This window comes from Carassius auratus, chromosome 42 (assembly GCF_003368295.1).
Source record: "Carassius auratus strain Wakin chromosome 42, ASM336829v1, whole genome shotgun sequence".
Classification (NCBI taxonomy): Eukaryota; Metazoa; Chordata; class Actinopteri; order Cypriniformes; family Cyprinidae; genus Carassius; species Carassius auratus.
This window is the reverse complement of record NC_039284.1, coordinates 8,684,215-8,705,777: the sequence shown is the minus strand read 5'-3', so window position 1 is coordinate 8,705,777 and position 21,563 is coordinate 8,684,215. Positions and strand designations below refer to the sequence as shown.

The window sequence follows — 21,563 nt, the reverse complement described above, 5'->3', positions numbered from 1 at the left end:
CGGACTTTTTCAAAATGGAGGAAAGGCAAACATTTTGGAGGGGAATACAAATATACGGACTAAATGCATTTTCATACATCATGCTCGAGTCAGAACACCTCACGTTTACGGAAAAATAAGGATATTTTGGATAGACTTACCGAATCGAAGGCCTGAAGAGGATATGAAGTGAAAATGAGTGTCTCAATCGGTGACAAAATTGAGGTAAGTGACATTAACGTTTGCGCGGCCGCTTGCAGCTCGAGAGCCATGGTTATTTAATATTATTTCATTCAATTCTTAGGCTGTATGTATATTTTAAGTTCCCAAAACAGCTAAAGGATCCATTGTACGTCTTTACTCACGTTTGTTTTATTTTTGGGAAACGTAAGTTAATGCTAAACAAAGACGAAACTTCAGTTCACAAAATGTAAGCAGTAACGATACGGTAGTTAAATCATCCTAACAGCCGGTTAAACTACCGTTCGGACCTCGCCTTCTGTTCATCTCTCTGCGGTATATTTAAAGTGTTTTGGGAATTTGGAGCCTGGAGACGGTTGCTAGGCGACGCGCGTCAGCGTCAGGTAGAGTCGCGTGAAAGTGATGAACAGATGTCAAAATACAGGTAACTAGTGACGCGTCAACAAAGAGTGCAACGGGCTGCTTTTTTTAGTTGTCCGCTTTAATCCGTGATCGAACCACTGCACGAAACATGTTGGAAGTTATTCATTCATTCCTGCTAAATTTGACTACGAAAGCAAAAGATCCAGATGAGGACAGAATATTGGCATCATCTGTGGCTCTTCCAATCGAGGTATGAGATTTCATTCTGAGGATTAGTGGTGAAGAAACTCAAGGGGGCAAGACTGATCTCATGGGATTTCCTAAAATCATCTGATTTGATCTGCTGGAATCTAATGTAAACAATTCATTTTTCTGCTTTAGGACTTCAGGGTTCTCACCTTGTTGGGTAAAGGCTCCTTTGCATGCGTGTACAGAGCGAAATCTGTAAACACGGGCTTGGAGGTGGCAATCAAAATGGTAAGAACCTACTTTGTGTGGTTAATTAACCATAGTGCCAGGGTTGTGGCTGTACAGCATCTGTTCAGAAACGTTCACAGTGCCCCATGTGTACTTGCAGATTGACAAGAAGGCCATGCACAAAGCTGGCATGGTGCAGAGAGTCATTAATGAGGTGGAGATCCAGTGTCGGTTAAAACATCCCTCGGTTCTTGAGGTGAGTCTGAAACCTTCATCTGTACATCTGACTCATGTTAGTGTCCAATGAATCTGAAATTAAATGGTTTCATAAAGGTTTATTTTTAATAAAAGCAAAAAAAAATAAAAATAATTCTACCTAATAAAATGTTTTAGGGCTTGTCATGACTAGAAAATGTATATTTGTTCTTAAAAAAAGTTTTTTCCAGTTCTCCAAATCACAATTGAAAAATTATTTTCAAGACAGTGGGATCCCTGATTATTCAAAGAAGAAATGGGGGTGAATAGTAATAAGAAAAATAGAAATTATAGTTAATACTTTAAGAACAAGAACAGTAATACATTAAAAAACAGTATTGATCTTTGTGAGGATCTTATTGAAGACATTAGGACACTAATCTATTAAACAAAAAAGATTGACATTTTTGACATTTAAAAAAAAAAAATATTATCCTCTAAAAATAACTAAAAATGTCATGGACAAGTACGAAAATTAATGGGACAAGAATAGTAGAAACCTGATAGCTTTAAAAAAAAAAAAAAGTAAAATATTTCTTACTGGAAGCACTACAATACTGTCATATAGGTAGAAAGCAAGACCCAGCATGTGCATAGTATTATGTTTCCTGCTGCTCATCTAGATCAGGACTTAGAAGAGATACTGTATCTCAACAGGACCTTCCTGGTAAAAAACAAACAAAAAAAAACAAAAAACAAATGCTGCAATTGTGGAATATGAAGGAATCTGCTATCCTGAATGACTTTCATTCAAAAAGTAGCTATTGACTAATCCTCTTATTTTCTCTTCTCTGACTCAAGCTGTACAATTACTTTGAGGACAGTAATTATGTGTACCTGGTTCTGGAGATGTGTCACAATGGGGAAATGAGCCGCTACCTGAAGGAGAGGAAAAAGCCTTTTACAGAGGAAGAGGGTAAGTTTTTTATTTTATTTTTTATATAGAATAACAATAGCAAGATTTCCGTGGGTCCTTAAAATTAAGATTTTAAGAGGTCTTAAATTTGAGTTCGGAAAGACCAGAATTGCAATATGCACACTCAAGTTCACAGCAGCTATTACATCAAAAATAGGGGTGCACCTATCCGATATTCACTAATGGTATCGTTCGATACTGGCATTTTCTATTGGTCAGACGAGATCGGTCCAAATCCGATATAGTGCGTATACTATTGTCATTATTATTAAGCCCAACGAAAGCCACATAAACATAAAATATCATTATTTTGTGTATATGGGGGAAGTCATGGCCTTGTGGTTAGAGAGTTTGACTGCTAACCCTGAGGTTGTAGGCTCGAGTCTAAGCCGACAATACCACGACTGAGGTGCCCTTGAGCAAGGCACTGAGCCCCAACTCTCCGGGCACTGCAGCATAAATGGCTGCCCACTGCTCCGGGTGTGTGTTCACAGTGTGTGTGTGTGTTCACTGCTGTCTGTGTGCATTTTGGATGGTTTAAATGCAGAGCACAAATTCTGTGTATGGGTCACCATACTTGGCTGTATGTCACGTCACTTAACAGAATATGTTGACATGCTTAAATATTAATAAAACGTAAGGGGAAAGGGGAACAGAGTCGCGTGACAGACACAGTGATGGAGGTTGTATGTGTTTACAGTACACAAGCCACTGATGGTTAAGACCGCTGACTCCACTGTGTGACCGTCTCTCTCTCTCTGTTTCTCTCTCACACACACACACACCCATACATGCAATTCGCAAAACTCCGCATTCGAACAGTCAATAGCAAATACTGAAACTAATAACAAAACAGTTGTACATTAGGTGATTCAGAAGTGCCAGGTTGTCGTAGCAAAGTCAGAATTACCTTCTCTCCTAGGTTTACAAAAAACTGTCCTCCATAAAATCCGTTGCTGTTCTGTTGTAAGTAATCTTAAAGATTCCTAAATTCATCTACTTTGGGAAGGCCAAATAAAATGCTTTCACCTAGATACACACAGCATCTCCCTGACATGGCTGCTTCAACACTAACTGCGTTACTGAAACCACATCTTCTTTATTTGCGTGAACATTTGGGCAGCATTATGCACATATCTCCAGATAATGACATGTGGGGGCATGTTTAAATGAGCCGTTTTAGGGGGGCGTGGCAGAGTCTTAACTTTGATAAAGAATATCTCTTTGGATTTGAGACTTTAGTCTTTGCAACTTTAAAGATCTGCTTCATGCACCAAGAGCTTGTAACACTCCAAAGAAAAAGGAAAAATTAAAATCCTATCATATGACCCCTTGAGTGTTTTAAAGCCATTTCACAGTTTAATGTGAGGTACAGGTGAATATTTAAGTCCAATTCATGTAAATTCTTCTCTCCGCTGTGGCTGTGTTATCTTCCATTCAAACGGCGTGTTGCATTTGGTTACGACAGTCAAGATGATGCACTCTCCAAGAAGATTAATGGGGTGGTTTACTTTATTTTTTCTAGGCTTGGCTGTGTTTATGGGGTGTAGTCTAACATGTACTCATGCTCCGTAAAAAAAAAAAAAAAAAGCATTATTTTTCAAATAATTTACCTTTATTCCACACTGATATTCCCCGATATATTTCCTGTTATTATGAAGCCCCTTCCTCAGAAATACGCAATGGGCTGAGATTGATCAGCTGGCTCAGTGTGTTGTGATTTGCGAAAGGCACAAAAACATTATAAAGCACCAAAACGTTTTCCTGGACATATATCAATAGTTCAGTGTGAGGTACAGATTAATACTGAAGGAATTAAATTTCAAGTTCAAAGTTCACATAAACTCTTCTTTCTGCTGCAGCTGTCTGTCTGTCTGTTTTTATCCTGCAAACATGCAGCGCTGTAAATGTGAAACTGATGGATCGATAAGAAGATAATGCATTATAAAAATCAAAACAGCAAAATTTATTTACAATTTATTAAATTAATATAATTATTTATATCATAATCATAATTACAGCCCAAAGTATTGCTTTATCTTGCCTTTAAACACTGTTTTCTTTTTTCAACAGCGAGGCACTTCATGCATCAGATTGTGAAGGGAATGCTGTACCTCCACACTCATGGGATCATGCACAGGGACCTGACCTTGTCCAACCTTCTGCTCACCACCAGCATGAACATTAAAATTGCAGACTTTGGTTTGGCGACGCAGCTCAAGCTTCCCAGTGAGAAGCACTTCACCATGTGTGGGACACCAAACTACATTTCACCTGAGGTGGCTACACGCAGCGCTCATGGCCTGGAGTCGGACGTTTGGTCCCTGGGCTGCATGTTCTACGCCTTCCTCATGGGCAGACCTCCCTTTGACACAAACACTGTCAAGCATACCCTCAATAAGGTGGTTCTGGGAGAATATCAGATGCCCACTCACATATCAGCAGAAGCGCAGGACCTGATTCAGCAGCTCTTGCAAAAGAACCCGTCCCTCAGGCCAAGTCTCTCCACAGTGCTGGACCACCCCTTTATGACTCATTCGGGGCCCACCGCAAGCAAAGACTCTGGGAGCAGTGACGGGGGGTCCATAGACAGCGGCATAGTCACCATATCCACGGCCTCCAATGCCACCAATAGTAGCAGCAGCAGCCGGCTACAGAGGGAAACAAGGCTGGTGATTGGTCACCCTTTACCCAATCGCATGGTGCCGATGCGCAGCCACTCCCATCAATCCACCAGCTCCAGTTTTAAGAGCGGGCAAGATTGGCAGCCAAATTTACAAGATGATTTATCAAGGATGGGTGTAGGTAAAGTTCCCATGGGTGCTGACAGCAGAAGGCCTCATTCTCGCTACTTGAGACGGGCTCATTCATCAGATCGATCTGGTGCTGGGTTCAGCAACACCCCACAGGAGGCGGAGCTGGAGAGATGCCACTCTGAAGAGATGCTTCCAGGATCTGGACGAATATTTTCATCAACCTCCAGTTACAGAAATATGCCCCGTGGCTACTCTGAGCAAGGGCGCCAACCTTCTCCACCTGTAAAACAGCCTGCAATGTAAGAGCGGTGCTATTCTATCAAAAATGGCTGCAAGGTTTAATAATGCATTGAGCACAGCTGACACTTTTGCATTTCAGCATTATTAAAATGTATTTTTTTTTAATTAGTGCTTTGTGTTTCTTCTCAGTCCGGGCTCATCTTTGTCTTCATCCACCCATTCAGTGAGGAGTCAAATGCCTGAATCTCAGACACAGGCCTGGTTCAGCTGCGATGGTAAAATTCTCACCAGAATTCAGTTTAAAGAATATTTCAGGAAAAATCTGCATTCTGTCATCATTTCCTCTTGTGTTGTTCCAAATCTGCGGAGCTCCACTCAACCAGGGCTATTGTAGTTAATTGAAACTAATATTATATTTTATTTATCTTAAGTTAATATACTAAAATAACTCAAATTAACAGAAGTAAATAAATAACTATGGATATCAAAAAGGTAAATAATAATAATAATTATAAAAAGTAAAAAGAAAAGAAAACAAAAAGAAAAGTTGCTAAAAATAACTAAAGTAAATTAAAGAAAAAAATTGTTGTTTATTAACCAGGTCCCTCATTTTAAATAAATCATTGGTATGTTTTACTGATTTGTTGCCTTGTTTTAATTTTGTTAAATTGTGGCAATGATTTAACTAAAACACATTTGAGGCCACTTTCTTGTTTTTATCTCTGTATGTCATTTTGTCTTTTCTTTTAGAAAATAAAAGGTGACATTTTATAGATTGTCCAGGATTCCAATTTAGTACAATGTGAATAGATAGTGATTCACACTGCCGAAAGCTTCATAAAAGAATAAGAAAAATAATTAAAGTAGTCCATGGAGCGCTGCACTATAGTCCAATCTTCTGAAGCCATGTTATAAATTTTTATAAGAAACTGAACAATATTAGGGAACTAATGCTGTTTAACATATCAAAGTTGGTTTGGCGCTTCATGTGGTGTCATGTTTAAATATGCATAAACATAACTGAGATTTTAAAAGCTACAGTGTGCCTGAGGCAAAGACAGTAACATGTTTTGAGCTGATTTTAATCAAAGCTATTATTTAGCTTCAGAAGACTTGGAATATTATACTTGAGATAAATATTTTTTATGTTGTATGGAAGAGCAGTGTGAATAATCTCTCGTGGAAGAAAGAAATACAGGTTTAGAAGGAAATAAGAAAATTATGCTAGAATTAATAAAGTATTACTTAAGTATAACTTTTTTTTTAAATCCTTAGGACTTTGAGATATATTAGATTCCTAAACCTTGAAACGTTTTTGCTGTCCAGGACCGTTCAAGAGGCCGGCGGACCTGAGCAGTCACAGCAGCAGTGGCAGTGTTCACTCCGGACAAGGGCCAGTCGGGACACAAACCTCCTGCAGTGACAAACCCAGCGGCCTTCACTCTCAGCAGCAACAGAGCCTTTTCCCCCACAGCAATCCAGGACCCTGCAGGGACGATGGGTTTGGATCAGGACACGTGTCAGAATCTCAGGCCTACTCAGACGCTCAGTTTCTGGGTCCACCCCTCTCCAAAGGCAAAGCAAACACAGAGAAGAAGGAGAAAGTGTTCCCTAAGAAGAGCTTCCCACCACTCTGTGCTGTCAGACTCAAGCCCATTAGACAAAAGACCAAAAACGCTGTGGTGAGTGAAGCCATTAATGTCTTATAACCACTTATTATTAAATTGCCTTTAGAGCACTATGGAGAAACCTGTAAGTTATTAGCTAGAATTTCTGTTATTAGCTAGAAGATCATGATGTAACAAAATGTGTATTTCCTCTCTAGGTCAGTATCCTGGATTCTGGAGAGGTGTGTATGGAGCTGCTGAAGGGACAAGGAGCTCAGGAGAGAGTCAAAGAAGTACTTAGGATATCCTGTGATGGATCCATGGTGAGAGACTGTTCCAGTTTTTAGGGTCAGACGTGCCCATAAAGATATTCATAATGTTATAATGATTATTTGTCATAAGTGGAGAAAATGATGAATGTTTATGAATCTCTTTTTTTTTGTGCACTGTGTTTTTAGGTTACAGTGTACCAGCCCAATGAAGGCAAAGGCTTCCCTGTGTTAGACCACCCCCCCTCACCACCTGAAGACATTCTCATCTGCAGCTACGAGGACTTACCAGGTACAGCACCACACAAGACTTCATGCGATGATGATGCTTTTGAAAGGGTGATGTGTTTATAATATTCATAGTTAGTACCGTTTCCCTCAGACGTCTCTAACTCGCTTGTGTTTACCACAGAAAAATACTGGAAGAAATATCAGTACGCCACGAAGTTTGTCCAGCTGGTGAAATCCAAGACGCCTAAAGTCACGCTGTACACAAAATTTGCCAAGTGCATGCTGATGGAGAACACTCCTAATGCGGACCTGGAGGTGTGCTTCTATGATGGTGAGCGGCACAGATGATTCAGTAGTAACATCTCCGCAGAATTAATCGTTTGTAGTGTTGATTTAGGCTTAAGAGATCATTTTTTTCCCCCATCCTTTAGGTGCAAAAACCCATAAGACTAGTGAACAGGTGCGTGTGGTGGAGAAGAACGGGAAGTCGTATACAGTGAAGGGTGACGTTGGGCTGAGCGGACTGAGTCCTGAGTGCAGACTCTACATGGAGCTCTCTGAGGAGGTACTGAATTACTGTGGCATGCTCTCTACTTTGTGAAAGCACGACGTGACATGTTTTTTATAGTAAAAATGACATTCTGCATTTTGATAGATGCACATTCAGTGCTTGCATGTTTATATTAGGTCTTGCAAACTGCAGGTGTCACAGCTTGTTATATTGTTCCTCCTGCTATTATAATGCTTACCGAGATTCAAAGCTTGTTTTTTGTTCTTGTTCTTAGGGGCATCGAATGTGTCTGTCTTTGGAAGCGGCCATCACTGCTGAGGAGCAGCAAAGCGCTAAGAACACTCCATTCTTTCCTATCACTATCGGCAGGTGAGGATTAACCTGTCACCAGAGCTAAAACCCCTCTTGGTTGAGATTAAAAGCCATGCATGATGTTTGTCTCACATTCACCATCTTATGCTCCACCAGGAGACCCACCAATCCAGCGTTTTCAGCTTCTGAGCCTCAGTGTTCGTCTGAGTCTAGCCCAGCAGCACCTGCAGAGGTGGCTCAGGTGTGCCTCAGTCCGCCCCGGCCGCCCCACATCACACCATCAGTACGTCATGCATGCACATTATCCCAAAGCACATCAGTTTCGGTATTTCAGAGTGTGTCCCACTCTGAATTGAAATGTTTCATTAACAGTAACTTGTGCCCTTCCCTCTAGATGATTTCCTATACAGAATCAGACTTCACCACAGCTAGTGTGGCTAAAAGCAGCTCACCCCAATCAGGCAAAGGTGAACGCACCATTAACACGGGAAAGGTGCTCAAGTCCATTTTTGTGCCTAACATCGGCTGGGCCTCTCAGGTAAACTTTTTTAAAATTATAATTAATGTGTATGTGTGTATATATACAGTGGGTACGGAAAGTATTCAGACCCCCTTACATTTTTCACTCTTTGTTATATTGCAGCTACTTGCTAAAATCATTTAATTTCCCTCAATGTACACACAGCATATTGACAGAAAAACACAGAATTGTTGACATTTTTGCACATTTATTAAAAAAGACTGAAATATCACATGGTCCTAAGTATTCAGACCCTTTGTTAAGTATTTAGTAGAAGCACCTTTTGATCGAATGCAGCCATGAGGGAAAGATGCAACAAGTTTTTCACACCTGGATTCTGGGATCCTCTGCCATTCCTCCTTGCAGATCCTCTCCAGTTCTGTCAGGTTGGATGGTAAACGTGGGTGGACAATTTCAGGTCTCTCCAGAGATGCTCAATTGGGTTTAAATCAGGGCTCTGGCTGAGCCACTCAAGAACAGTCACAGAGTTGTTTTGAAGCCACTCCTTCATTATTTTAGCTGCGTGCTTAGGGTCATTGTCTTGTTGGAAGGTGAACCTTCGTCCCAGTTTGAGGTCCTGAGCACTCTGGAGAAGGTTTTCATCCAGGATATCACTGTACTTGGCCGTGTTCATCTTTCCCTCGATTGCAACCAATCGTCCTGTCCCTCCAGCTGAAAAACACCCCCACACCATGATGCTGCCACCACCATGCTTCACTGTTGGGACTTTACTGGACAGGTGATGAGCAGTGCCTGGTTTTCTCAACACATACCACTTAGAAATTAAGGCCAAAACGTTCTAGCTTGGTCTCATCAGACCAGAGTCCCTCAGGTGTTTTTTTTTTTTTTTTAGCAAAGTCCATGGGGGCTTTCATATGTCTTGCACTGAAGAGAGGCCTCCATCGGCCACACTGCCGTAAAGCCCCGACTGGTGGAGGGCTGCAGTGATGGCTGACTTTCTACAACTTTCTCCCATCTCCCGACTGCATCTCTGGAGCTCAGCCACAGTGATCTTCAGTGATCTTTGGGTTCTTCTTTACCTCTCTCACCAAAGCTCAGTTTGGCCGGACGGCCAGCTCTAGGAAGGATTCTGGTCTTCCATTTGAGGAGTATGGAGGCCACTGTGCTCTTAGGAACCTGTGGGGCAGAAATCTTTTTGTAACCTTTGCCACAATTCTGTCTCTGAGCTCTTCAGGCTGTTCCTTTGACCTCATGATTAGGGTTAGGGTCTTATGTAGACAGGTGTGTGGCTTTCCTAATCAAGTCCAATCAGTATAATCAAACACAGCTGGACTCAAATGAAGGTGTAGAACCATGTCAAGGACGATCAGAAGAAATGGACAGCACCTCAGTTAAATATATGAGTGTCACAGCAAAGGGTCTGAATACTTAGGACCATGTGGTATTGTCTTTTTTTAATAAATGTGCAAAAATGTCAACAATTCTGTGTTTTTCTGTCAATATGGGGTGTACTGTGTACTGTACATTGAGGGAAAAATTTGAACTTAAATGATTTTAGCAAATGGGTGCAATATAACAAAGAGTGAAAAATTTAAGGGGGTCTGAATACTTTCCGTATATATATATATATATTAGGGGTGTAACGATACGCGTATTCGTATTGAACCGTTCGGTACGAGGCTTTCGGTTCGGTACGCGGTACGCATTATGTACCGAACGGTTCGTTGGACTAATTAATTATATTTGGAAAATAAAAAAAAAAATTGTGAAATATAATGATATGCGTTCAACAAGGTAGCCCAATAACCCAAACGACGTAACAGGCAACGCCCCTGACACCCCCGAAGAAGAAAAAAACACCAGCCTATGTTTATGTTAGGCTACTCAAGTTAGGCGCTCGCTCACTCAGTACACGCTGAAGGCTCGTTGCAAAATGGCCAATGCGTTTAACAGACCACAAATAGAAGATCCTCCGATAACCAACAGGTCTGGTGTTTGGGTGCACTTTACCAAACGATCGGGGCATCCAAACAAGCACGGAAATCAAAATGGACTAGTACTGTACTGTGTCGGAATTTCCTGAGCAGTACGATAGACTACTATTAACAGGCCTGCACGTTATTAGATAGAAGAACTGTTATAAATAGAACGTATGCACGGGCAGTTTTGAAAACTCAACCTACTTTGCTCTTGCCATAGTGCAGCGCCAATCGCGTTGTATCTGAAGGGCAACGCTGAGCCCAGAGTCCAGTGCCGCGCATACTGCGTCCTGTGTGAAAGACCCTTGAGCCATTTTGCAACGAGTCTTCAGCGCGTACTGAGTGAGCGAGCGCCTTACTCTGTAGTGGAAAACGCAGGTTTTAAGAACATGCTTAATGTAATTGAGCCCCGTTACAATATTCCTTCACGAGCCCATTTCAGCCAGACCATAATTCCTGCTTTGTTTCAAAAAACATAATCCCTATAGAGAACTAATTGAGTAAAAACACACTCAATATAAAGAGTTATAGAGTTCCATATAAAAAGTTAAATCTTTGTATTTGTTCATAACTACTACAACAATATAACATTTTAAATTTTTTTTATAAGGAGCTGTTTTTGTTTTATACAGTATGCTGCTAAGAAAACACCATAAAAGATGGGTAAAGAATAGCTCCATCATTGTTCAATGTAAAAAAAAACAACAAAAAAAACATACATTGTTAGTTTTAATAAATATATATATTTTTTTAAATCAAGGAAATGTATCTGCCAATTTTTTTTTTGCTGTATCTAAAACGTACCGAACCGTACCGAACCGAACCGAGACACCAGTGAATCGTATCGAACCGAACCGTGAATTTTGTGAACCGTTACACCCCTAATATATATATATATATATATATATATATATATATATATATATATATATATATATTAGTATTAGCATTATTTAAGTGTGTTCATGTATTAATTCTCTTTTAGTTAACTACTGGTGAGGTATGGGTTCAGTTTAATGATGGATCACAGCTGATGGTCCAAGTTGGTGTCTCTTGCATCATCTTTACTTCCCCTGATGGACGCATCACCAGGTAAAGCTTGTTATAAAGAAAGAAATATTATTTAAGAACCATGACACTGCAATTTATGTAACTTCTATAATGCATAATCCAGTTTTAATTGCAAAACGAAGCCATGGACATTTATAAAGACGTTTAATCGTTTAAGAATGAATGCTGGAAGAGAAATACTGTTCTGAATTCCTTTGCTTTTTGTTTCCTGTCAGATATAAAGAGAACGAGAAGTTGCCAGAGCTGGTCAAAGAGAAGCTCCACTGTCTCTCCAGCATCCTGGGCCTCCTCGCCAGCCCTGCGCTCAGACGCTGATGAGCACTAAACACAAATAAACCTGTGCATCGCTGTTGGAACCACTTGTTTTTTTTTTTTTTGTCAAATTCTCATGAAGGTGCTTTGTTTGTAAATACATTTTTAAATGTTTGTACATATAGTCCCAAAGATTATGAAAATTATATATTTTTTTATGTTGTACATAATGGGTTTCCTGTTTTTGTCTAGTGCATTTAGTTTGTGCATGGTGCCTTTATTTTTGTGTATCAGTTCTACTAAGCACTTCAATGAAATGTTAGCTGTTCAAACATGCAAGCATTAAACATCTGCTGCCTGGTGTGTTATTGTCTTTTGTGTCTTCTGTGTTTATTTAAAGCATGTGGGCAGGATTTATCCTACTGTTCAGCTGGTTACTGATAATGACAAAATGCCAATTAAAATATAAATGGATGAATCCCACAAAAGATTTGACAAGATATTTTAGTCTTTCACCCCAAAATGTTGAGATAAGAAGAATATATGTTTAATAAAGATAAGTTAAATTCTTAGTTTCCTGTTGAAATGCAAAAAAAATCTCATGCTCAATGTATTACATTTTTTTTAATTTGAAAGTATTTTGTGATGTACACTTGTTATATCATGGTAATACATGTATTGAATTATTTAATTTTTGCTTTTATATTTTTAAAGTATTAAAGACCATTTAAAAGTTTGGAGTGTGTTCTCTTATGCCCTACAGAGGCTGCATTGATTTGATCAAAAATACAGTAAAAACAGGAATATTGTAGTTTACATAGCTATTTTCTATTTAAATATATTTTGAAGTAATTTATTCCTGTGATGGCAAAGATGAATTATCAGCATGCTCTACTCAAGTCTCCTGTGTCACATTTTCCTTCAGAAAAAAGAAAATATCAGATATTCATCTGTTTTAGACCCTAAAAATTGCCAAGAAAATATAAATATTTTGTATAAAATAAATACAACTGTTGTTTACAAAGACACTTTGAACAAGAATTTTCCACTGCATTCTCAAACAAAAACATCCTCACGAGTGGTTTGAATTTATTACCTTGTTTTCCACAAAACCCCGGTCAGCGCGTGAACTTCTCCACGTGAGTAATCGCGTTGCACTGGCGCCCCCTCGCGGCAACATTCACTCACAGTCGATTCAGCGGCAGCAAGGCGTCAAGCGGTACAAACCTCCTGTCATACTTTAAGAGGAACACACACGCACACACACACACTGAAGCTAGCCGGACTGAACTGAGCCCAGCCCCACCTCAGGAGGAGGCTGTGCTCACTCTCTAAGCGTCTGGATTGAGAGCAGATCTCACTCGATCCATCTGATCACCAGCAGAGCGCTTTAACTCTCCGTCTCAGCAGACCGAGTCATGGAGACCAGACTGCCCTCCAGCTAGCTAACTGCTATCCGCTCGGAGCCCGAAAACATGCGCTAGACAGGTATTTACTCTGCTGCGTCTGTTCTTTCTGTGTCCACAGGGGAGAAAACACGACTTGAAGATTTCTGACATCCATCAGTGAGACTTGAGATGATCTGAATGTGAAACTAGGTGGAGTGCTAGCTTGTTTGAGCTGCTGTTGAATGGGTTGTTTACGGCGGATTTCAGGAGACCTCCGGGGTCTCTAGTATTGCTTTCTGTTTTCAGAAATGAACAGAATATGTATAAGGAGCAGATTCAACTGTATTTGTATTCAGTGATACTGTGAGAGTAAGATTTACACCAGAGGAGAAACATGGGCTGTGTCTCTAATTCTAGTGAGCTGCCTTCCTGGACTGCATTGGTGGGCATCAAGGCGCTTTCTAACGAGCGGAAAGTTTCATCTACATCGCACGGTCGATCTGGTCTGTGCTGCGTCAGATGTTCGCATCTTCCTTCAGATTTATGTAGCGCTGCAACTAACGATTATGTTGATAACCGATTAGTTGGCCGATAATTTTTTCAGATTAATCGGATTAAAACCCCCTTTTTATTTGTTTTAATTTTGCTGACAAAAACACTCTATTCCACATTCTGCCCAATGACCTTAAAACAAATGTGCCAACTGAATGCTATGAAAACATACAGTGCTTAACAATTTATTAGAGTTGTTCCGATTCCGATACTAGTATCGGAAATATCACCGATACCACAACAAATTCTGGCATCGGCGAGTACATGAACCCATATACCGATACGATACCATTATCTTAAACAAGACCTAGTTATGACCGCTAGCTTTGCCTAACCGCTGCACGGTTCTTCTTCGCTGCTCAGAATGCATTGCAAACACAGGAAGTTGTGCTGTGTTGCCACAAGCAACCCCTGTTTAGAGCAGCGAAGAAGAAATGAAAACGCAGTATATGCAGTATGTCCACTGTTTAGCAGTATTTCAGACTGGACCAACCAGACAGTAAAATGGCGTCTAGGGATGCCACAAGTACTTGTACTTCACTAAGTCGGTGCTGAAAATGTAAAAATGTGATGAAACCAGCGTCTCTTTAGTACCGGTAGTAAGTTACCGACTCCCGAGTATATTCGGTACCAGCAGCTTCGTTCAGTCGCTTCCGTGTTAGTCTAAGCACGGGCCTTCCGACTGTAGCCGAATATATACTAGTGTCTGTGAATATTAAACTGTAAAATTTAATATTACTCATGCAAATTCTACATCTCTGTGGGTGAGGGGCGCAGATGCACGGGAGCTCGCTGTTTTGTAGTCTCTGCCGTGTGTCACTATATGAGGACATGAACGTATAACGAACAGGGCTAGTAGTATATACAACTGTATATACAGATACACACCAGGTATCGGATCAGTACTCGGTATCGGCCGATACCCTGAGCAAGGTATCGGTATTGTGAAGAGAAAAAGGCTATCGAATTTATTAGACCACCTGTCATAAGACAAAACACAAATATTTTAGGAATCTGTCAAAAAAAAAAAGTTACTTTTTTAATTTTTGGACAAATAACAAACTGAAACAACTAAATAGAATTTATTCACATAATAACAAAGATGGCCTACTTTGCCCTTTATAACAGCTCACAGGCTTGCTGGCATTGTTTATCTACTGTTGACTAATTTGGTATCTGAATAAAAAAACACCATTAAGCACTTGATAATTTTTTTTCTGCCTTTAACAGCAATAATTATATTATAGCATTAAAATAGCTTACTACTGTAAATAAAAACCTTACGCATATTGGAGGTCTAACCAATACAGAAAGCTAAAAAATTATTTTGTTAATTACCAATACTGTTAGTTAAAAGCAGCAGTGACACAAAACCTTAAAAAACTGGTTAAAGTTACATAAATATGTTTTAATAAATTTGTTAATCACTTTAGGATACATAGTGAATATAGTTTAAATCTCTTGATCGAAAATTAAAACAATATAGATACTAAAGACAAATAAAATCACAGTAATGCTCTGCAGGAACATGCGTCGCGTGCACTTCGATCACAGTCAGTCTCCTCTTACCGTCATTTGTTTATCCTGTAAAAGCATCAAATATTTATATTCAGACAATTACACACTGCTGCCCCTTCACAGTTCATACTCTCATAAGTTACTCGCACTGCATGTCGACTTTTAAACGTAAATATTAAACAACAGATATTTTAGCACAGTGAATGTTTTTGCGCTGAATATTGTCTCCCTCGTCTCTATGTGTTTTGTTTGTTTAATGCTCGGGCCCGCCGCTCCATTGCTCTTTCAGTAAAGATTTCAACTTAACGAAGACTGTCAAGACGGGCTTTTAAGCAAAAATGTAAAGGCTTGCGTGAATTTGCATTTTCAGATAAGGATATGACCGTTAACTAAAAGTTTTTTGCGCCGAAGACGCACACGTGTATCTGTAAAAGCACTTAAAATAAAATAATAAAATAAAGATTTCTCATGTTTTGGGCAGCTTGGATCATGTACTTGTCCTGCAGGAGCTCATTCTGTTCCTCCAGTATTTGTAGATGCTTTTTGTCCATAGAAATGCGTTATTCAGTGCTGTACTTTGATGCGACCAGCTGCAGTTGCTCGTGCACTGTGGGCAGACCCGACTAATCGATAATGAGAATTTTTGTAGATGATTTTCATTATCGCTAATAATCGATTTCATCGATGAGTTGTTGCAGCCCTAGACTTATGTTGTATTGGTCGATTAATCGAATAGAACTTGCATATGATAATGATTAGATTTCTTTTGAGACTGAAGCTCCGAACTCGTCCGTAATGTTTGGACTCGCAAATACTGCATCGAACTCTCCCATAATGTTCTGAATGTTTAGATAGAAAGTGCGAACTTGCTTATGATTAATCGGATGTTCAACTTGAATGTCTGGACTTGGAAAATATGAATGGAATTCTTAAATCTAACGTTTAAAGTCTCCTATGATTGAATATCATGCATTAAATGTTTGAATCAAATATGTCAAATTCACATATAATGCAACGTATTGGAATTAAATCTTAACACGGATATGATGCATCTAATGTTCAAACTGAACTTTCACGACTAATTAATGCGTCAAATTTTTTAATAGTTAATTTATGTTTGAAATGGGGTATAATGTATTGTATTGTATTATCAAAATGAATTTTGAACTAAACCTGTAATCCCAATTATGTTTTGTTATAAACCATGTGAAATTTAAATCCAACATCCAGATCATCACACGTTTTGTGAATTTTTAACTCTCAATTGATGCAGCAACTTTTCAAAACACGGCTCTGAATTCGCCCATGATTTTTTGAAGATTGCATTGAGTGTTTAAACTGAACCTTCACACTTGAATATGATGCTTTGAATGTTCGACTGAAAACTTTTTGCTCCCATAGAATGCACTGGATGTTTAAATCAAATCTTAAAGGGACGGTTTACCCCAACATGCAAATGTTGTCATTGTTTACATCACCAAACCTGTATGAGTTTCTTTCGTCTGTTGAACACAAAAGAAGATATTTTGAAGAATATCGATAACCAAACCGTTGACGGTACCCATTGACTTCCAGAAAATGGAAAAAGTACTATTGAAGTTATTGATTACCCAGCAACTGTGAGGTTACCCAAATTCCTCAAAATCTCTTCTTTTGTGTGTGTGTTTAACACTGAAAAACTATGCATCCAGTATTCAAACTGAACTTTCACATTTTGCCTTTTGCGTAAAATTTTTGCATTGCTTTGCATGATCAAATTCTGAATTAAACCTTTGATTCTCATTATGTTTTAATACAACATTAATACCCTTATATATGGTGCATCTGATTCAGTTTAGCTTGGCAGTTCACTAGGTTTCTTGTAAAACCCATAGAGCTTCACAGCCTAGCTTGAGCATTGTTTTGGACAGAACCTGTTTTGTATATTTACAGACATGTTTCTGATTCTGTACAGTTCACCGTTGGTCTTTAGCTGTTTTCCATTTAACTCTCATGAAGGTTTGTAATTTAAGGTTCTGATAATAATCTCTGTTGGCTTCGGCTTGACAGGGTATTGCAAGAAGACTGTTTCCTGTTTTTTCACTGGAGTGACACGGCTGTCACATCTGGCTATCAGCAGTTGAAGATGCAGACTTTCCTAAGAGGCAGACGAGTGGGCTACTGGCTCAGCGAGAAGAAGATGAAGAAACTCAATTTCCTGGCCTTTGCAGAGATGTGCAGGTGAGAGGCCACCATCGATCCATCAGCCGGTGTGTGTTTCCATTGAAGAGCACAGCAGGTGCCTGTTGCTGTTGGGCATTTGCTTCACTTGTGGTCAGCGGTTCATCAAAAACAGCTGTTTTCTGTGCCTGCTTTTGTTGCTTGACTGATCAGTTGATCTAAGTGTTTGAATAAATAGGTGTAGCATGTTACGAAGGACTTTGAACTGTGGTTGAGAAAGATCCAGGAAGGTTGCTTGAGGTTGTGTAATACAGTGCAGCAGAGAGGGATGTTAACATATGATATATATTAACATACAGTCTGTTTTTGTGGAAGTGAATCATAAGCAGAAATTGGTGCTTCGGTTGACAGACTGTGCATCTGATTTCAAAAAGGGTGTGAATTCTGTGACTCGGACACGTTAAATAAAATAGCAAAATTAATACAGTTCGCAAGATTTAAATGGGCTGCTCCAAACAGTCCTCCGTTTGGCCGCTTGTTGGGTAAATGGATAACCCTGTTCCAAGCGCACGCCATTGGTTAAGCCAGTCTTGACATGTCGGGCTGGTCAGGTTACTTGAGCAATCAAAAGATGAATGGTTTTATGCTTGAATCTTACTGTCTGACAAATGTTTTAAGGTGTGCATTTATTTTCATGGAAAGAGACAAATGATTTCAGTTATTTCATAAGTCCTTACAATTTTACAAACGGCAAAAGACAGAAAGCCCACAACGGCACTGACCAAGCAAATTAATATAGTAAACGACAATAAGATATAATGGACAAAATATTTGCATGTTTTTGACATGCAATGAACATACTCTCTTTCTTACAAACGCACACACACACACACAGTTCTGACACACACCGAAACATACACGCACTTCTCTGGGGATTTTATCAGTAAAATAGTTTAGCAACTTAAAAGCTACTTGTCATTTCTCACAAGCCAGGTTAAAACGGTTCTTTTAAAGTAGATGCACTTGCAGTTTCGCTATTAGTAGAGATGCTGCTGCCAAACCATGCTGAGAGACTCACAGACTCGGGGAATTCTCTCTTTCTCTTTCATAACTGCATTGATAACTGCATTACTTTCAATGGCTCAAGCCTCGGTTACTAGCTCTAAAACGAAACGCTGGATGAGATGCGTAAAAAATGAATCCTACACAAAAGAGCGTTTTAAGAACTAAAACCTGACAAATGTCTTACAATATTTGAGGTATGATAACTGTAGTGCAAGGAGAATAATTCAGTCTGGTCTGTTGAATTTGACTTGGACTAGTAAGCAACCACCTAGTAACTGGTGAAAACCACTAGGAACACCTTAGCAACTGAACAGCAATGCCCTGGCAACCACTTACAGGCTATAACATTGTAAGCATTGGTAGTGGGAATAGTTTTTTTTTATTTTTTATTTTTTTATAAACACATGCACCAAATACAAAAAGACTTTAATCTACATGCAGATTTATTCTAAAGTGGTTTTATTTGTCTAAAGATTCCTCATCACATTGTCAAGGATAGTTTGCCTGTTTAAAAAAAACTGAGCGTGTTATAAAATATTTGCAGTATTTCCTTCAAGCCTGTGTTTTTGTTCTGCTCTGAATGTGTTTTGGCTAAAGCATATCTGCTATCCAAATTACGATACCCTTGAATGATTTTCCATGGTGCGTGTAGGTGACCAGTCTTGGTCTGGCTGTGTTTTAACACCGTTCCAGCACTTTTATTCCCCATGACCCTGCAGATTGGCTTACTCATCATCGAAGGCGGCTGGATTATTAGCCAGCAGTCAGAGAGAGAGTGAATGAATGAGTGAGTGAGTGAGTGAGAGTTGGCCTAGAAAGCACTCTTTGAAACAATGCTCTTGAGTGTTGTGTTTGTATGGGCCGCGTAACCCAAGAAAACCAAACTGCTGGACCGACAAAGGGTTAAGGTTACACACAGGGCTTTGTGTGTTGTAAATATGTGTGGTGTAGTGAAGGATTGTGTGTGTGGTTGGTCTTTTTTTTTGTCTTACGCCCTGTCACTGTCTCCAGCTGAATGAACAATTGTGTAACGTGTGAAGCTAGCGTTGCATCGGATTTCCTCAGTGGCTGTGATGGTGTGAGGAATTGTGTGACTGTTGAAAGTGAAGGAAAGTGGGAATAAAATAATGTGAACTCTGTCAGCCAGTCAACTCAAGCCGCGTTTCCACCGCTGGAACTTTACCCAGGAACTAGGGACTTTGGGCTGGTTCTCGGCAGGGGTGTGAGAAAAAAATCGATTCTCCGATGCATCGCTATTCTCCTTTCAATGATTCGGAACATTTCAGAATCGATGACTCGATGACGTTTGACAGTCTGTGCTTCCACCTGCCGTGTTTTACTTCAGATATGCTTTCATTTATGCCGTTTGGAATGCACCACTATTAGATGCACGAAACTTGCGCACTGACAGACTTTCACATGCGCTTTGTGTATTTTGTCCTGAACCACAGTTTCTGCTGTGGTTAAATGCACTTGCATTTTCAAATACTTTTATATGAAATTGATGTACACACATTCAGTTATATTTTCAGAGCAGAAAAAACATCTGATACTGAAATAGATCTGTGCGTGAATGCAGCCTGTTAAAGCGCCCACTTTCTATGATCTCATCAGTAATAACGGCAATAATGCGGAGGAAAAAAAGAAAAATTGAAAAAACTATTGTCTGTACACTTTCGGACACTTGAACACTTATTTTAAATAAGTAATCATTAAAAAAATAAAAAATAAAGTTAATTTTGAACCAAATAAATTTGATCTAAAATTTATATGAAAATGTAGCCATGTGCAGTGATATTGAAAACGAATGTGACGCATCATGATATTGAGTTGACAATGATAATCGTAATTGAACTGAATTGTGAAACCAGTGAAGATTCACACTCCTGTTTTTAATAAGGCAGTACTGACATACAGAGATCCCAACTATAAAAAAAGAGCGCATAACTGCAATTTTGTTTAAGATTAAAATTTAAAGATTAAAGTTGTAAATGTATTTGCACAGCAGAAGAATTAATTGGGGAAAAAATGTAGATCAAGAATCATTTTGGAATTGGATCGTGACTCACTGAATCGGAATTGGATCGGATCATGAAGTGTCTGAAGATTCCCACTCCTAATAGATGTACAGGTTGTATGACAACATTCGATGCATCATTAATTGTAATTGAATCGAATCGAATTGAACTGTGGGCCTCTGAATCGTAATCGAATCGGATCGTGAGATACCCATAGATTCCCACCCCTAGTACTCTGTGTGTTTCCACCACAGGAACAGGAAGTTCTGTGTAAAAATGCCCCTCAGAAAGTCCCGGCCGACGAGGTAGTACTTTTTTTAAAGTTCCGGAACTTTCGGAGGCGGGACTTGGGCGCTAAACATCCTGATTGGTTGAGTTCATGCAGCGTTGTGATTTTCAGCCACCAATTATTTAAGACTTTTCTGTGCCAATACAGTGACTCATGCTGTCTATTGCAAGTCTTCTGAAGCCATAATGTAAGAAACATAGTAAATTTGTCTTGTTTTTTCTTTGGTAATCCATATTTTCTATTGAAAAAGGAAGCTGGACATTTCAAATAACTTGTGTTATTTCCTTTTATAGCCATCTTTTTAAGGGGAAGTCGTGGCCTAATGGTTTGAGAGTTTTACTCTAAGGTTGTGGGTTCGAGTCTTGGGTCAGCAATACCATGACTGAGGTGCCCTTGAGTAATGCACCAAACCCCCAACTGCTCTGGCTCTGCAGCATAAATGGCTGCCCCACTGCTCCGGGTGTATAATGTATAGTTTGTGTGTGTGTGTGTGTGTGTGTGTGTGTGTGTGTGTGTGTGTGTGTCTGTGCACTTTGGATGGGACAGTGTTTTAACATAGGTGCTGCAAGTAGGGCTGCTCCGATCACGATCCCTCAGGTGTATAATTCCCTCAGGTGCGTGATTTCACATAGAACAGCTGTTATTACACAGAGGCTTGCCACGCATGTTGCTCAGTTTTTTTTTTCTTTGGCAAAAGATACTAATTATAGCTATTTTTTACATTCGCTGAAGA

At 39.5% G+C, this 21,563-nt stretch overlaps 2 protein-coding genes across 2 annotated transcripts in view; both read left to right on the top strand.

The window, feature by feature from the left end:
• The first annotated feature begins 174 nt into the window (after positions 1 to 174).
• Positions 175 to 12,552, top strand: LOC113060548 (serine/threonine-protein kinase PLK4-like). The gene is made up of 16 exons (XM_026229548.1): positions 175 to 204; positions 925 to 1,020; positions 1,121 to 1,216; positions 2,017 to 2,131; positions 4,205 to 5,186; positions 5,317 to 5,402; positions 6,454 to 6,809; positions 6,953 to 7,057; positions 7,193 to 7,295; positions 7,416 to 7,565; positions 7,666 to 7,799; positions 8,020 to 8,114; positions 8,214 to 8,340; positions 8,452 to 8,595; positions 11,503 to 11,609; positions 11,804 to 12,552. The coding sequence occupies exons 1-16, from the start codon at positions 175 to 177 to the stop codon at positions 11,901 to 11,903; spliced, it is 2,826 nt and encodes a 941-aa protein (XP_026085333.1). The 3' UTR covers positions 11,904 to 12,552.
• A 473-nt stretch (positions 12,553 to 13,025) lies between these two features.
• Positions 13,026 to 21,563, top strand: part of LOC113060546 (inositol-tetrakisphosphate 1-kinase-like) — a 43,643-nt gene continuing 35,105 nt past the window's right edge. The window contains exons 1-2 of the mRNA XM_026229547.1: positions 13,026 to 13,328; positions 17,348 to 17,518. Coding sequence (XP_026085332.1) covers positions 17,424 to 17,518 — 95 coding nt within the window. The 5' untranslated portion in view covers positions 13,026 to 13,328; positions 17,348 to 17,423. The remainder of the gene's footprint in view (positions 13,329 to 17,347; positions 17,519 to 21,563) is intronic.

Bases quoted from the DNA above. Each gene is read 5' to 3' on its own strand.
- LOC113060548 (XM_026229548.1), top strand. From the start codon at position 175: ATGAGTGTCTCAATCGGTGACAAAATTGAG. The intron at 7,058-7,192 runs GTGAGAGACTGT...CTGTGTTTTTAG, and splicing joins TATCCTGTGATGGATCCATG to GTTACAGTGTACCAGCCCAA. The intron at 11,610-11,803 runs GTAAAGCTTGTT...GTTTCCTGTCAG, and splicing joins CCTGATGGACGCATCACCAG to ATATAAAGAGAACGAGAAGT.